The sequence below is a fragment of the Carassius auratus genome, chromosome 4 (genome assembly GCF_003368295.1).
Source record: "Carassius auratus strain Wakin chromosome 4, ASM336829v1, whole genome shotgun sequence".
Taxonomy (NCBI): Eukaryota; Metazoa; Chordata; class Actinopteri; order Cypriniformes; family Cyprinidae; genus Carassius; species Carassius auratus.
The window spans coordinates 1,076,697-1,095,012 of NC_039246.1; the positions used below are offsets into that span (position 1 = coordinate 1,076,697).

Below are 18,316 nucleotides of genomic sequence, written 5' to 3' on the forward strand. Positions count from 1 at the left end.
ACGTCATAAGGCTGCGCTGCGCTCCTGCGTCTGTGATTCTGAAGAAAGGTGAGCACTTTTCATCAAATGTTTAAAGTGTTTAAATCAACACAACTACGTTTATTCACGTTTTGTAAAAAGCGTGCGCGTGCTGAACGTAAACAACTTTTGCTGCGTCCAGTTTACATACTATAATGACATTGATAATGAGGAGGTTGTGAATGTTTCTCGTCAAGAAGTTTAAGATGCAGTTATGATGCCAAAAATAATGTGGTATGGATAAGATATCATCTTAACATCTAAAGTTATATACTTTACTCGCTATTTGTTTTACTGGGTTTAGTTAATGGCATTTTACCAGATTCTATCTTATCTGTTATATTAGTGCATATTATTAAAAACAGAGCTGTTAAAATAAATACCATGGATAATTGGGTGGTTCTTAAACTATGATACTTTTTGGACCTGACAAAAACGTGTTTTCAACCAAAAATGTTGAAATATTTGTAGTTATAAATATATTGGGTTACACATCACACTTGCATCTTTCCAAATTATAAATTGATTTATTTCTCTGAAATGCAACTGTTAAGATTTTACAAAGTTAACACCAAAAAACTTTCTGAACACTAAGTCACTGAAACCTTTCATTCATATTTCTGACATTTTCAAATCTGATATTTTTCAACTTATATAAATATACTTCACCTTTAACTGCTAAATAATCAACACCACCACCATCATTTCCTTAACTTTGTTTTTTTTTTTATGTTTTACCAAAATATATTTGTGGTTGTGAAAATGACCAGGGAAAGACGTTTTATGGTGAAAATAACATTTCAGATATAAAACCTGTAGTAGAATTATAAATGATGGAAATGCAAGAATGATTCATGACCTCAATGTGTAGGACACAATTAATCTCAAATTCTAGTTGTAAGTTTATTATTATTTTTATTTCAAACAGGGATAGAACAACTGGCCTAACAGCAGTAGTAATAAAAAAGAGAACCGTTCCATGTGTCACAGATTATTTGAAACAAAAACAATATCATAAACACATTCACCCTCATGTCTTTATAAAGAATCAAAATGATAATTTGTGTGAAAATGTGAAACGTTTCACCACTCCCTGATCCAGAGCAGTGTAAATGGGCCAAGGTTCACTCACAGATGGTGAACCCAAGGGACAAGTGTTCAACATCTTTCTCTGTCTTTCCTTAGGAACTCAGAATATTTCATTGAATCAGATTTAAGTCTTTCCCAGAATAGTCTGGACTTTTGGGTGCCATCTTAAAGAACAACAGAGAGACTATGTCAGATTTAGTTGTAAACAATAAAATATCTCATTTTAAAACATTCTCTATGACATTGTATGTAAAGTTTGTGTTTACACTATATTTTTAGTATTATAGGCAAACTACTTTGCTTTTAATTACAGACAATGTCCTTGCCAAACCAACCTGTCTTTATCACTTCCATGGAGGAGATGTGGAAATGACGGTTGTGGAAATGACATTTTCCCCCTGTCCCTGTAATATCTCATGTTTGACTAGCCTGTTGGTGTTAGCTTTAGAGTTAGCATTAAATAATCTCAAATATCACCTGATGAAATTGTAAAAATCCATAAATGTTTACATCGGAATGAATTATTTATTCATTTAGCTGACGCTTTTATCCAAATCGACTTACAATTGCTATATATGTCAGAGGTCGCACGCCTCTGGAGCAACTAGGGGTTAAATGTCTTGCTCAGGGACACATTGGTATCTCACAGTGGATTCGAACCCGGGTCTCTCAGACCAAAGGCATGTGTCTTATCCACTTTACATTAATTGTATTAATGATTGGGCCATAGATAAAATGAAATTAATATAAAATCTCAATAAACTTAAGCATGTTCCAACAATCTCGATAACTTCATAAATATGGTAAGTAACATAAAAATAGCTAATTGAGACTTGTTACTGTGCGTTCATACCAGACATGACTTGCACGAATAAATGGCACTATTTGCGCGTAGTTTGACGCTTGAACATTTTGAGTTCATTCGCACGTGAAATTAAGTTCACAACAGACGTGGATTCGCGTCATGGGAGGGGCTTCTGCCAGTTGAGTTAAAAATGGTGGTTGAAATTACAATGCTGCTTTATTTGGATAATTTTAAAATATTACTGTTAACGTGTCATGAAATGTAGTTTTAAAAGTATTTCAGGCGATAATGTAGTTTTAAACTCAAATCTGTGGTTTATTTATAAAGACAGCGCCTATTTAAAATGTGTTTCGTCGATCTCGGAGACTGTGTGCTACATGCGATCAGCGGGAGCTCAGTCCTCATGTATCCACCGAGAGCAGCCTCTCCTCGGCTAGACCTTCTGATGTGTGCCGCTGGCTCTGATGGCGCTTTAGTGGTTAAACATACAATATTTGTTTGGGGTAAATCTAATCTTTGGTCTTTATTCAGTTTATATATATAACTACATGCAGGAATAAAAAGGTTCTTGATTGGAAGAAGAGTGGCATGTGGAATTTTCTTATATATTGTAAATTAATCTTTCAATCTTGAATCCCTGTCTCATTGCTGCATTCTCACACTAAATCACTTCACTGGTCTAATCACAAATAACTATATTTTTTACCATACTATTGTGAGTTGATTTTTCAATCGGATATAATTAGAATGAATGTACAAATGTTTGTCATAAGTATTCTAGTTTTAACATGTAAATTATATTTTAAACAAATACAAATTATGATTTACTATGTCGTGCACAAAATAACACACCAAAACCTTTGGTCATTACATAGAACATTTATAGAAAATAAATAAAATCAAATAACTATATAGATATTATATACAAAGAACATTACAACTATTGACATGCAGGGATAAAAAGGATCTTGCTTGGAAGAGGGAAGAGTGAAGGAGAGAAGAAAGGAGAGAAAGTCTGGTTCATTCCCTGCAGAGACTGCTGCCTCTTTTTAAAAACGTATATTTAGGCTCCAATTGTTTCAGATTAAGCAGAACTGCTTTCATAAATTAATTTATGTATTTGAAATTTGACGAATTATTTCGTCTGAGGCGGCAACCTCTGCAGGGAAGGGACCAGACTCAAGAGGAAGAGCTCATCCTCTGAGCGTAGAGACGGCGCTCAATTCAATATGTGTATATAGCTCAAATTGAGTAAAAAGCATTTTTTACTACTTACCAGATTGTCCGACCTTCTCACTCACTTTCTTCCAAGCAAGATCCTTTGTTATTTCTGTTTCTATATAAGTATGAAGAAGTATCATACAGCTCCGGGTATCCACATACAGCGATGATGACTTTGTCCTCCATTGTTGTTTTGGATTTTCCCTCTGCTCGCTACGTCATAATCACGTCACTACTAGAGCAAGCTCCTTATTGGTTAATGCGGTGCGAAATTTCGCCAAAGTTCAGATTTTCCAACTCGCGTGAAACGCACTGCAGGTTGTCTATTCGCATCTTTGCAATGACTTCACACTGAAATCACTCGCGCCAGACACACTATTCGTGTCTGGTATAACCTTGTGGCAGATCTCTGTGTCTTCTGCTTCTCTGGGCTAGAGACTCGGAACTTGATCGATCTGCTTTGTCTCTCTAGGATGGAGACTCCGTATGTGCTGCATCTGTTGTTGTCTAGCTGGACGGAGACTGTAAACTTAGTATCTCTCCTCACATGCTGGAGGCTGAGAATGTGGTCATATTTGTTGCTGCTTCACAAGCTGCAGACTTGGGACTTGGTATCTGTTATTGGCGCTTTTCACATGGGCCACAGGCTCCAAACAGTTGTGTCTGTTGCTGCCTTTCCTGATACAGACAGAGGCTGAACAAAGGCCTCCAGGACTCCTGAGGCATTTTTGTAAGAAAAATAATGTAATAATCCCTTTAATCTAGCTTGCACTAACTGTTGTACAAGGAAGCAGCTCTGGGGGAATGATGAATGAGGTCAGCGTTGTGCATTCGCTGCTCAGAATTGCCGAACGCAAAAGTGCAGTGGAGAGATCAAAACAAATCAATGATCATGATTTAGAAATACACAATGACGATTTGTCAAGAATGTCGGATGATTTCGATATAAGCCAAGGGGAGACTAGTTTTCTTTTGCTTACTGTAAGTAAAGAAAATTTGCTTCCTTTTGATCCCATTAACAAACGTTGATTTTCATGAGACTCACCTGTGAATGCGCAACGCAGACATTTTACGCCATCCTCCTGGAGCTGTTTCCGTGTAAAACTGTTGGTGCAAGCTAGATTAAAGTGATTGTTTTGAAGGTGGATATTGCTCATACAAAAACGCCTTGATTCGCTTCAGGACACATTTGTTGGGGACTTTTTTTATTATGGATGGATGCTCTTTATTTCACTTCTTTTGGACTGATAAACTGCAACACCATTGACGGCCATTACATATCACAAATGTTGTGTAGTTAATCGGGGATATTGAGATCACTTCACACTTGATTATATAAGACAGAAGATTTGTGTTATTGATAACTTGAGGAATCTGTGATCCATCTCTTACAGATCCATGGGGCACTTTTATAATGACGGCGTTTATTAAAGAGGAGAGTGAAGACGTGAAGATTGAAGAAACATTCAGAGTCAAACAAGAAGATACTGAGACACAAACAGGTTGGTTTTCATTCTCAAAGCTGAACTCACTCATTTGATCCTGATTAAAATGCCCAACTCTACAGAAAGGAATGATATTTTTGTAGAGTTTTGTTATTTAAAATGTTCTATTTGATATGGAGCGGGTTGCATCGTGTTAGCGTTGCCAACTTCATCTAGGCCAGTGGTTCCCAATCCTAGTCCTGGAGATCCCCCAACACTATACATTTTTGGTGTCTCTTATCTGGCACACACATTTGAGGTCTTGGTGTATTAACTAATGAGCTGATGAGTTGAATCAGGTGTGTTTGAACAGGAAGATATCTAAAATGCTAAATTTTATATGACACATGGTTATACATTTATGATTAATAAATATGGTCTAACACTATTTAAAATCTATTGATTCATCTGTCTAATAATGTATAAATATAAGAATTGTTTACCAAGCTCTGATAATGTATGTAATGTTATAGTAACAGTCTGTTTTAGTAAAACAATAGCTCAATGTCTCTTTAAAGGTATGGTTACCCAGGTTGTTTTAAATCTGCATAACATTCTTTCTTCAGTTGAACACAAAAAAGATACTTTGAAGAATGAGGGTAACTAAACCACTTCTGGTAATCAGTAACTAATAAAATACTATCATTGAGTCATTGGGGACCAGAAATTGTTTGGTTACCCACATTCTTCAAAGTATCTTTTTTGAGTTCAACTGAATAAATAAATAATTACAAGTATGGAACAACTTGTAGGAGTGTAAAAAATGACAAACAAATTTGGGTGAACTGTACCTTTAAGTCAGACTATTCACCGTGTGCAACTCAAATGCTTTTCTGCAAACTGCGTGAAAGGGCTTTAATGGTGTGCACTCCACTAGAGGCTCCATCGTTGAACGGATGCCAAAATGCATTCACGCTCACAAATCGTGTCCCGTATTGATTTGATACATTTGAGAATGCATCATTTTACCAAGACTATTCCATATTTTAAGGGACAAGTGGCAACCGTACATTGTGTGGACAGACATATTGAGACCGAGATTATAGAATGCCCAAGACATGTCACTCGTATAGTTTTCAATGGGTAAAAATGTAGCGCTCATTATGCCCACTCAGTTGCAGGATTCATCTACTGAAAGAAGGAGCCAATCGCTAATCGGTAAAGTCAGTGCATCACTGCAGCTGCTGTTAGAAGCTCCCGGTTGAGATGTGCAATTAAAAATGCACGTTTGGTGATTTCAAATCTGAAATTTAATTGCAAGCTTAGTGAACACTTTTGGAGAATTTGATGTTTCCCCATCCAAAGAGATGGGAGTTGGACTTGTATGCCCGACAGGCTCTTCAAAAATGGCCACAGAGTGACATAACTTATCTTACAAGGACTTTGGTTGAGATCACATGAACCATTACCATTAAACATGCAACAAAGATTACACAGTACACTTTGCTCTTTTTTTTTAATTTATTTTTTAGCATCATCATTTTGAATAATGAGAAGACATTTTAAGATCACATTTAGGGCTGTGCAATTAATTGAAAAACTGTTTTTATTTTGGTCTTCAATTATGAAATTACAATAATTGAGATAAATTTATTATTAACCCCGAACATTATCAGGAAGGCTATTCCAGAGTTTGGGAGCCAAATATGAAAAAGCTCTACCTCCTTTAGTGGACTTCGCTATCCTAGGAACGACCAAAAGTCCAGCGTTTTGTGACCTTAGGGTGCGTGATGGGTTGTAACGTGGTAGAAGGCTAGTTAGGTACGCTGGAGCTAAACCATTTAGGGCCTTATAGGTAAGTAATGATAATTTGTAACTGATACGGAACTTAATAGGTAGCCAGTGCAGAGACTGTAAAATTGGGGTAATATGATCATATTTTCTTGACCTGGTAAGGACTCTAGCTGCTGCATTTTGGACTACCTGAAGCTTGTTTATTGAAGAAGCAGGACAACCACCTAGAAGTGCATTACAATAGTCCAGTCTAGAGGTCATGAATGCATGAACTAGCTTTTCTGCATCAGAAACAGATAACATGTTTCGTAGCTTGGTTTCTAAGATGGAAGGATGCAGTTTTTGTAACATGGAAAATATGATTATCAAAATACAAGTTGCTGTCTAATATAACAGCCAGATTTTTGACTAGAGGAAGTAGCAGTACATCCGTCAGTACAGACAAATGAGCTTGATCATCCCTCTCTTCACTTTACTGTTTTAACCAAGCGCCATCCTCTTGCTCTCTCTTGTGAAGCCAAACAAGAAGTGACTAAAACTGTAATTCACCGATCGGCCGCTTGAGGCTGGCTGCATAAGGGAGTCAGTTTCATAGACTGTCCATGTAAAAACGCCCAACTTTACACCAGAAAAAAAAATATAATAATTTGTTCTATATAGCTAATTTTGCCCTTCATCACAACTCTGATGGGGGTGAATTTTTTTGTATAACTCATCTGTTTAAATTATATTAAGCCTTAAAGTTCTGAATAATTAAGGGCGTGACCACTTGAGTGACATGTATGTGGGCGTGGCTTCAGCAACCAGCTCCCCACCTTTTTGGCCATTTTCGATTGCCCGGGAGAGTCGCATGGTGATGCGCTGCCAAGATGGCGATGGCCCTCTCTGCACACTTTGTGCTTCAAAAACAATCTTCAGGAGTCTACAGGATCCATGTTTTTATACAGTCTATGGTTTTAACCTGAAAAAAAACAATCAATATTTAACCGAATATAACCGAATGTACAGTAAACAGTTTTTAGCCATTTACAACTTAAAAAGACATATATTTTATTTTTTGTAGTTTTGTAAATATACTTATGTGATTCACCATCTATTAGATTAATTGAACAACAAGCTAGGATGCGTCTTAATCAGTTCCCGAGCTCTTGAATCAGTAGATCGTGTACATGAAATTGGGTACTGGTAAGTTTCCTGACTTACTGCATGTTGGGACAGTGATCACTCGAATTCCAGTGACATGATTACGTACAACATGGACAACATAGGAGAACATCATCACTGAATTTAATAAACAACAGACAGAACCAATCTCTTTTTTATATTTATTTATTTATTCTCATTAAACACATCGTTCTGTTACAAGTTCTTATGAGATTCAGCCGAATATTAATTTTAAATGCTAATTAGATGTTCAATTACTGCGTGGCAATGTGTGTTTGTTGAAATATTTATATAAAAAAAAGGTCTGTGTTTTCAAATCTTCTATTGCTTGTCATAATATTTATTGAGTTGGATTGTGTCATTTATATTTTGCGCTTCAGAAATGTGATGTTATTTTCTTCCTAAGGGAGCATAGTGAGTGTCGCTGTTCCCTAGGTTTTGCAGTGCATTGGGATGTTCACTCCCTGAAAAATCCCACAATGCACGCAAAACCTAGGCAGCAGCGACAATCACTATGCTCCCTTAGGAAGGAAATAACATCACATTTGATGGAAGGATTTCGCGATTTGAGACAGTCCTTAAAATGGCTGACTCACTGATTAGTGCCACAACTACTGAACAAGGGAGCTGATTGACACCGCTAGTAATTATTACAGTTGTTAGTAATTGTATTGTTACAATTATATATGGCTAAAATAGTGTAACAGAGGCTATTTGACCTTCTTTTTTTAAAGATATACTGTATATACATTATTTCAGTTCTTCAGTGATATTAAAGTTAATTGACCAAGAATAAGCCAATAATTATGGCTAAACTGCCTTTAAATGGTTAGTTTACAAAAAAAGAAAAATAATTGTCAATAATTACTCACACTCGGGTCGTTGTTAACCTGTAATACCTACATTAATCTTAGCAACACAAATTAAGATATTTTTGGTGATTTTGATATCTGCGGGCTATCTGAACCTCCCATAGACAGCAAGGTGATTACCACGATCAAGGTCCAGAAAAACATAGCAAGGATTTCTGTAAAATTATCCACATGACATCAGGGGTTCAACCAAAACTTTTTGTATGAAAAAAAAATGTTATTCATCATTTTGTCTCATTGAATTTCCATTGAACGTAAATAGCACATGCTATGTATGCTATTCTATGTCATCTGCGTCATGTGTCATTATTTTCGTAACTTTGTAAGATTATATCTCAGATTATTGTCTAGTCTTGTGTGTACTTCATATATCTAAATTCAACTCCTTGTTACAAAGATGGTAGAACCATCACTTCTGTTGCAAAAGACTGCAATGTAAGAAATCTTTCTGACATCTCAATTCCTCAGCATATCAAATAGCTCAGAAAAATCTCTTTTAATATTTTTAGATATGGACGCTCCTCTACGCTTAAAAAAAGCTTAAGGTCTGACAATGGATTAAATAGTCTGACACCGTGGTATAATGAGCACACTTGCACTCAACTGGAAAAAATCTTGTAGTTTGACATTAAGATTTCAAAAGCTTGTGGCTTTAAAAGGCTTTAAGCTAGAGATCTACTGTCAATTAGAAATGTTGGGCATGATCTAAAGCTTATGTGGGGTGCAAATATACTCGTCTAATTTGCATATTATGACATCATCAGGGGGCGGCCATCTCGAATTTCATAATACTCAGGAAATACTAGATATTGAATTGATGTTTGAACTTATTTGCATGTTTTTGTGTGTGTGTGTTTTATCCTCATTCCAAATTATCAGAAAAGAGGAAACCATCAATAAAACAGGAGAAAGTACTAAATTATTACTATATTACTACACTATAGTAAAACGCATCTGAACAGTAGGCTACTTTTTGATCAGTTCATCAGTAATAATCAGCAAATAATGGATATTGAATGGCTATGTGAACTTATTTGCAAGGGTTTTTTTCCCTCTCGTGTCCCTCTCTGCCCAATCAGATATCTAGGTGACAGTTTATAGTTCTTGAAGCTGAAGAGCGGAATGAACATCGGTAAACTGAAGTGCATCATATATTCAGATATTTACATAAGATAAATATAATATTACAACTTGTATACGTACAAAAAGATCAAATGCACATGTGAACTCGAACTAAGTTACGTGCTAATCAGAATGTGTAACTTCTGTTGTGGATGCACTCTTATGGATGCAGTGGATGCATTCTGACCTCAGAAGACTACAGAGGGTAGTCCGGACTGCTGAGAGAATCATTGAACCCTCCCATCTATTCAAGAACTGTACTTATCCAGAGTGAGCAAAAGGGCTGTTAAAATCACTCTGGACCCCTCACATCCTGCACACTCCCTCTTTGAACTGTTGCCATCTGGTCGACGCTACAGAGCACTGAGCACCAGAACGACCAGACACAGGACCAGTTTCTTCCCTCAAGCAATCCATCTATGAACAATTGATAATAAATGTAGAACACACTACACTATTTATATTTACATACACATACACTTATTTATCTAACGCACATACTTAGTGTACACTTAAAATTTTTGCACATAATATACCTGTACATACATAACTGCTCATTGTAATATACCTGCCATACATTGTCAATTTTTATATTGTCATTCCTTACCTACTTATCTTTTTTTTTTGTATTGTTTGTATTTTTTATTCTTTTATTGTGTTTTTTGTTCTGTCGCTGTCATTATGTTGTACTGCGGAGCTTCTGTCACGAAAACAAATTCCTCGTATGTGTAAACATACCTGGCAATAAAGCTCATTCTGATTCTGATTACACTTGTAAAATAAAATAAACTCTATTAAAACGTACAATTGCACAAAAAAACTGTAAATTCCCAAGCAAACTCAACTGTGCTAGTCGTGTGGATCCGTTGTGGATGCGCTCATTCCTTAACAATGCACTAGAACATGGGCGAAACACAGATTGCGTTACAATAATTAACAGTAGCTAATAATCTAATAATATGACAGACTTGCCTTGCACATGTTTCAGTTCACTGTATTTCCATTTTTAAACTGTTTCCAATAACATTTCAAGAAATTAAAAACCATCATGGTGAACAGTGCTCATCTGAAGTGTTTCTGCAGGAAATAATTTATTATTTATTGACTCTACGATACCAGCCAAATAATCTTATCAGTTCGATAACGAAAACTTTACATTTATCGGCCGATGCCGATATGGTGGCCGATATATCGTGCATTCCTAATCTACTGTGATTTTCACATGTTCTAACACCATCACCTTAAGAAGTTGATCTAGGATGAGTGTTTTCTTTTCCTTAAATCATTTAACCGCACATGTGTGGGATCTTCACATTGAGAGAGACAGTGTAAATGTGAGGAACAAACTGTGTATTGAAGGTGATACGTTAAAATTAACCAGACCAACTGAACACTTCTAACTTAATGCAATTTATAATATGAATTTCTTGGCATCTGCATTTTAAGTAAACAAAATGTATAAAACTGTAATGGTATGCTATAAATAATAAAAAAGTCAATTTAAATAAATGCTTAGTTCCTTCATGAAACTCTGGATGGCCCAGGCTGATGGTTTCTAAACTATGTTAAATAACTTATCGCAAACTGATTGGTTCATGTTGCGTATGCAGCCAATGAGCTTGCTGCTTTACATTTAAATGCCTGGTTTGCTTCCACTTGAGCATTTTGCAGCACACTTTCTGAGTTCCTCTGAAACCCTCCACCTTTATAGATGTGTTACTGGTTATTATAAATAAATAAAAAATGTGTATAAAATTATGTGCTCACTTGAGCAGGATACATTTTTCATCCAGTATGAAAACATGCACATAAACTTTGATGTAAACACTTTTACTGAATAAATTCCTTAATGTGCATTAAAAAATACATGTGACTTTGTGATGCGACAGCATAAAACTGGACAAACCAATGGACCGGTCTCATTGCACAGCATCTGAAATGCTAGTTTTGTCATTCTAATATGCTTGAGCAAAGTCGTCAAAGGGCTTTGATATAATTTTCTCCCAAGAACTGTTCCCAAACAGCGGACTCTGAAAATATGATAACCTGACAGCGTTTCACCTGTGTGCTCTGAAGCTCTTTACAATACACAACAATACACAAAAAAGGGGGCGGGGTCTTGTTGCGCTCGCACGGAGGAGGAAGAGTTGCGTTTGAAGAGTGCGTTTGTCGCCATGTCGTCAAAACGCTGTTATTTTCATCTCAGAGTCCAATCACCTTTGTTTGGGCTTCCCAGGGACGCTGTATTTGGAGATCAATGGTTACAATTTATGTTTAACTCGGTTCCCGCAAATTATAATCCACATGTAAAACTATGCGCAGCACATTTTGCTGAGGACAGCTTCCTCAATCTCAATCAGGTTAATGCCGGATTCGCACAGAGATTATTCTTGAAAGATGGAGCAGTTCCCTCTTTGTCTGGAGAAGGTGTTGTTTATGGACCACAACCGGTAAGTGTATTTTATTATTTAAGTTGGTGCGCATAACAGTTTCTGTAACTTATTACACGAAGGGCAATGCTGTTTAGCTTTGTGAACTAGATGTTAGGGCTGTGCAAAAAAAATCAAATGTGATTTTCATGCGCATCTCGTTAGTAAAAGCGTTCTGTGATTATAAGTACATCTCCAGCACGTGCGTTCAGATCAGGATTGCCAGGTTTTCAAAACAAATCCTGCCCATTTGCTTCTCAAAACTACTCAAAAACTAGCCCAATCACGTTTCCAGGAGGGCCGCGTGCAACACAGGAACCACTGGCACAATCAGAACTCGTTACGTATTTCTGAAGGAGGGACTTCATAGAACAAGGAAGTCATCAGCCCGTTTTTATGACAGTTAAAACGGTGGTATACAGATAAGTGACTAGTGTGAAAAAATACTGTTTTTTTTTTTTTTTTTACATGCGGAACATGAACGCGTTATATTGCACACTGTAAACACAATCAAAGCTTCAAAAAAAAAAAACATGACCTTTTAAGTTAAATTTTTAAATATAGTGCCTTCTCCTACTGCAGCAAGTTTAGTTTTTCTTCCTGAAATTTAGCAAGTTAATAAGTGACAATTTTGTTCTTTTTAACTCCCTGGGTGGAAACAGTACTTTATTTCAAATTCAATATTTCCAATTATTAAATTACAAGTTTATTTCGTAACTTTGAATGGAAACATAACCATGTATGTATATGAATGGCAACTTTGTTAGCTTTGTAAACAGCAAGTTGGTGATAGGAATAGGGATTGTGTTTAAAACTTTTTTTTTTTTTTTTTTAAGTATAGACTACATTTTTATTCCCTACCCTCAATAATGCTAAGTTGAATGATGTCCTGAAGTACTCCAAAAGTTTGAATTGCTCAGTTCGATTACTTTTCAAACTTTTCCAACTTAAGACATAACTGACTGCATTTAAGTGAAAATTCACCAAGAAGGGCATTTTGACATTTGGGACTGTATTTCCCAATTTAAGTGCATAGTGTATACTTGTCTGTTGCATCTCAGATCAAACATGCAAGGAAAGTCACCACACTTTAAATGACGAAACAGAATGCAGCATTGTTTTCATAATTATTGGAAGTCGAAATAAAATGAAACTAAGATTCTATTAATTAAAAATTGTTGTTCTTGTATTCAAGGCTTTGTCTGGCGAAGCACCAAAATACATCTGCGATCTATGATTCCATACTCTCCTCAAAGGGCTCTGAGATCGGTAATCAGTCTCTTTTCCTCATTGTCACTACAAAACAAAAGTTGGTCGGGCATTCGCTGCCACAGCTCCCAGACTCTGGAATAGCCTGCCTATTAATGTGAGGCTTGCTCCTTCGCTGACCAGTTTTAAATCTGCCTTGTTTTAAATGTATAGCACTTTGGTGCAACACTGGTTAAATGTGCTTTAAAAATAAAAATGACTTGACTAGGGTAAGACATAACAGAAATTGGATTAAAATTGGATTAAACATACATTGCCATGAACTGAAGGAAAATAGTGAGGATCTGGGGGTGTAGAAGTTCCAAACCAAGGACACCTGCCACTTGTCCCTATACATGCAAAAGCAAGAAACAACCCCCTCCCGCCGTCTCAACACAAAAAAAGAGGTTGGATTCGATTGCAGTACAATCAAGGTTGTATTCAGAGTCTCAACAGACAATAAGTAGATCGAGGAAGATCATGTCTGGCTTAGTGATGGGGTAGTCCGGGGGAACGCAACCACACTGAAGATGGCGGAACAGTAACTCTAACCCGGAGACGGGAGGTCAGGCATCAGGAAATAAGCAGTGAACCCATGAACCATGACGCCCCTTTGCTAGTTAGCAAACAGATCAAATATATGCAGACAGGTGTTCCCAATTACAAACAGACATCTTCAGATAACGAACAAAAATAACCTTTCCAAACTATAAAATTAATATGGCCACTCCACTTGATCGAAAGCCTTCTCTACATCTAATGACAAAAATTAAGGTGTCAATGTCACATTTATGCCAAATGCAATTTTTAACTATCGCATTCCTATTCACGATCATTCTGGTAGCACATGAAGACAGCACCAATGAAAACAGGTAGAGACAAAGATAGCTTTACCAACATTAGCCTTACAGAGAGCCAAGAAGCTCTTTTGGAAAACAAAATATAATGCGTGATGGTTACTTTGTACGGAGCCTGGACATTTGCGCACAAAGCGTTGGTATTGATCCCTCTTCCAGAAGCTATTTTTTCAAGATATTTCCTTCAAAAATTAAAGTTAATCACCGTGTCCTCTGTGGTCAATGGAGACTCCTATGTTTGTTGGTGCATCCCAAAACACTACACTTTTAATGGCTCTTTGGCGCCGTCTGTATCTCCAGCAGCTACAGCAAGAGAACAGTAATGGCGGACTGGAGCTTCTCACTCTGGGATGTGTATATGCTATTAGAACAGAGTGCGTCGCAAATGGGCTGGACGCCCTCGTCCTGAAAGCCACTCAACTTGCACATGTCAGATTATGAATTATGAATTCATTATGAATGTGATTTATGAATAGATTGTGAAGATTAAATTTGTCCCGTTTCATTTAATCTATGTATCATTATAAAGATCTAAGCCTCAAGCATCGATGACAGATCGCTGTTTTTCAATGGAAAGCATATAAAGACTGTATTTGCTACATTTGTGTAAGCAGTACACATACAAACATGAGCAATAGAAACTCTGTACATACCAGATCAGTCGTAATAAAGAGTCATAAACACATCCACAGCTGTAAATCCCGGTTTAGTTAAAAAGGTAAGGGTCCACTGAGCGACATCTTATGAAGCAGGTTTAGTCCAACAAAGCCATCTGTTTGAGTGCAAATGAGCCCAAATCAGCTCGCTATTACTGCATGATCACGGCTATCAAAGTGAATGCATCTATATGAATAGAGAGAGAGGATTATTTACTCTATGGCACATTTGTGTTATTAACATCTGTATAAGTGGCCATCAGCACATATTTGCATTGTAGTTCATTGTAAATTGTGCATTTCTAGCAATCTCAGGATTTTCTGTAACTGCCAAACAAAGTTTTTATTTATTTATTTTTTCTAGTGCTCAAATAAATCCCTTTATATGATGTCTAAGTTTCTGTCTAGTGTTTTATAATTGAAAAAACTATGCAGTGGTATGTTTACTGACTAAATAGTTTGTAGAAGCCTTCAATACTATTGGGAAATATATTTTCTTATATTTGGGGGGTGGGGGGGGGGGGGGTTAGAAATAATCTCAGAAAAATATTTGCAGGAGTCTCATTTTTCATGATATCTTATTCAGATTTGAAATAGAAACTCATGAGACATGTGGCTTTCAACCCATTACTTTTCTAGATTGCTCCAGGACTCATTTCATGTATTTTTATATCAAATTAAAAAATATTTAAGTGTGGTAAAAAAAAAAATTCAAGGCACTACAGTGTCTATAACTTTAAATATTTTTGAGCATTATCAAATCTGGTTGATATAAAGTAAAGCCCAAAGAGTCTTCTTTCCAAAGACACCAAAATTATGTTTGTAACACACTGAAGTAGGAAACTGTTACAATTATAAGTTAGGTAGAGCACTTTCAGCTGTGAGTCCAATAATGGGGGGTGCTGGCTAACTATACGCAGGGGTGCACATCATTTTTTCAGTCTGGTTCTCATAAGAGAACCTGGAGATTTGGTTTGGTCCTCACACTGCATATAGCGTGACCCAATAAATATAACTATAAAAAAATAAATTAATAATAGTTATAATATTACTGCAATTTTTTAAAATAATAGTAAATAAACTAAATAATAGTGTGTGATAATATTATAAAAAATAAAAGGCAGTCCTAGTATTAAATACAAATACATTTATTTTATAGTAAACTTAAAAATAAAATGCTAATATTTACTACTACTTTCTTTGTTTACCTCTTTAAGAAGAACTGCTTTAAGTATTCCCCAATTTTAAGTCAATTTGGATAAAAGCATCTAAAAATAAATAAATAAAAGCGTTTTCATCATATTCAAACTTAAAATCAGCAGGCTTTTATTTTGGAAGGTTGTCGGCAAGTAAGTATACGTGCTTTCGGATTTAGCGCTGCTGCTGATTAAAGAGCATCAGTGGATGAATGTCACAGTTTTGCATTGTGCTTTGAAAATGGCATGGCATAGCCTAGATTTATACATTCAGGTTAAAAATAAAACTTATATACTACAGTTTGTGATCTAAAATGGTAATTGTGTATTAAGAGTGGTCAACCATGTCGGTACGCAAATGCGCTGTCAGAACATATTTATATAATGCATTTTTATTTTGGTCGCGCATGCGGACCACTTATGTACACCCCTGACTATACGTACATGCCTGATGCGGTTTTGTTTCTAATTAAGCTTAACTTAGTTAAACATGAATTTCATTATTTTATTGTTTTGAGAAAATGTTGCCTGTGGCCTCAGGAGAAAAGCCAAAAGCTTTTTCCCCCTAACTGAAATTATGCCTTTTAAATTCAAATATAATGGGAATACTGATGATGTTTAAGTACAAACTATTAACTTTTATTTGTCTCTTTTCACTGCAGACCTGATGGCACTTAAAGAGGAGAATCAAGAACTGAATAAAATTCAAGAGAAATATCAATATGAAAAACGTGATTTCAAAACTGAAGAAGAATCGATTAGTTCCTCACAAACTGAAATCAGTTTCTCAACAAAAAAAGCTCAAAAACCACAAAGTACAAACTTTCATTCCAGCATGAGAATTCACACTGGAGAGAAACCTTTCACCTGCCAACAGTGTGGACAAATTTTCAATCAGAAAGGAAGCCTTACAATGCACATGAAATTTCACACTGAAAAGAAACCGTTAATATGCCCTCAGTGTGGAAAGAGTTTTACACGGAAACAACTCTTTAATGTCCACATGAGAAATCACACTGGAGAGAAACCATACACCTGTAAACTGTGTGGAAAGAGTTTCACACAAAAACATTACCTTAATGCCCACATAAAACGTCACACGGGAGAGAAACCTTGCACCTGCAAACTGTGTGGGAAGAGTTTCTCATTAAAAGGATATTTTAAGACTCACATGAAAACTCACACTGAAAAGAAGTCATTAATATGTCCTCAGTGTGAAAAGACTTTTACTGAGAAAAAATTCCTTAAAGCCCACATGAGAGTTCACACTGGAGAGAGACCTTACACCTGCAAACTGTGTGGGAAGAGTTTCACACGTAAAGGACACCTTAAGATTCACATGAGGATTCACACCGGAGAGAGGCCTTTCATATGTGTTCAGTGTGGAAGGAGTTTTACACAGAAAAGTTTCCTTATTGGTCACATTAGACTTCACACTGGAGAGAAGCCGTTCACCTGCCCTCAGTGTGGAAGGAGTTTCACCCTTAAAAGAAACCTACAGGTTCACATAAGAAGTCACACTGGAGAGAATCCATTCACATGTGATCAGTGCGGCAGGAGTTTCAGATACAAAGACAACCTTAACTATCACATCAGTATTCATTCAAGAGAGAGGAGTTTTAAATGTCATCAGTGTGAAAGGAGTTTCACAGACACAAATCACCTTCAGGATCATGTTAAAATTCACACTGGAGAAAAACCTTTCATGTGCCATCACTGTGGAAAGAGTTGCTCAAAAGGAGGACACCTCAAAGATCACTTGAGAACTCACACTGGAGAGAAGCCTTTCACCTGTGAACAGTGTGGAAACAGTTTCAGTGCTAAAAGAACCCTAAAGTCTCACATGATGATTCACACTGGAGAGAGACCTTACAAGTGTCCTCAGTGTGAGAAGAGTTTCAGAAGTCAAGGCAGCATGAAACGTCATTTGAAAACACATTCTGGAAAGAAATTGCAGTTTTCCAAATTACAAGAGTTTTAGAAAAAGGAGCAATTTCTACAATCATTTGTGCATTCTTTCTGGAAAACTATTTAATTGCGGTCAATGTAAGAAAACCAAATAAACATTCATGTGAAAAGTCAGCAAATGGTAGACTCTGCTTGTGTCTTTGGTTAAAGAATATTGCAAGAAAAGATTCTGTGTGAAATCTAGGCTACATTCACACCACAGCTATAATGTAATTAAAAGATTAACAGGGGGGTATAACAAGAAGTGGTGTAATATATTGAAGTAAAATACTTAAGTACCATACTTAAGTATTTTTGGGAGTATCTGTACAGTCCTGGCCAAAAGTTTTGAGAATTACATAAATATTCGTTTTCAAAAAGTTTGCTGCTAAACTGCTTTTAGATCTTTGTGTCAGTTGTTTCTGTGATGTACTGAAATACAATTACTAGCACTTCATACGTTTAAAAGGCTTT

General features: G+C 36.3%; 1 protein-coding gene across 1 annotated transcript; it reads left to right on the forward strand.

The window, feature by feature from the left end:
* LOC113066304 (gastrula zinc finger protein XlCGF57.1-like) lies at positions 1 to 17,977 on the forward strand. Its single transcript, XM_026238181.1, has 3 exons — positions 1 to 48; positions 4,528 to 4,635; positions 16,558 to 17,977. The coding sequence occupies exons 2-3, from the start codon at positions 4,548 to 4,550 to the stop codon at positions 17,874 to 17,876; spliced, it is 1,407 nt and encodes a 468-aa protein (XP_026093966.1). The 5' UTR covers positions 1 to 48; positions 4,528 to 4,547; the 3' UTR covers positions 17,877 to 17,977.
* The last annotated feature ends 339 nt before the right edge of the window (positions 17,978 to 18,316 follow it).

Coding starts and splice junctions, on each gene's coding strand:
- LOC113066304 (XM_026238181.1), top strand. CDS start 4,548: ATGACGGCGTTTATTAAAGAGGAGAGTGAAGACGTGAAGATTGAAGAA. Junction 4,636..16,557: donor AGATACTGAGACACAAACAG/GTTGGTTTTCAT, acceptor TTTTCACTGCAG/ACCTGATGGCACTTAAAGAG.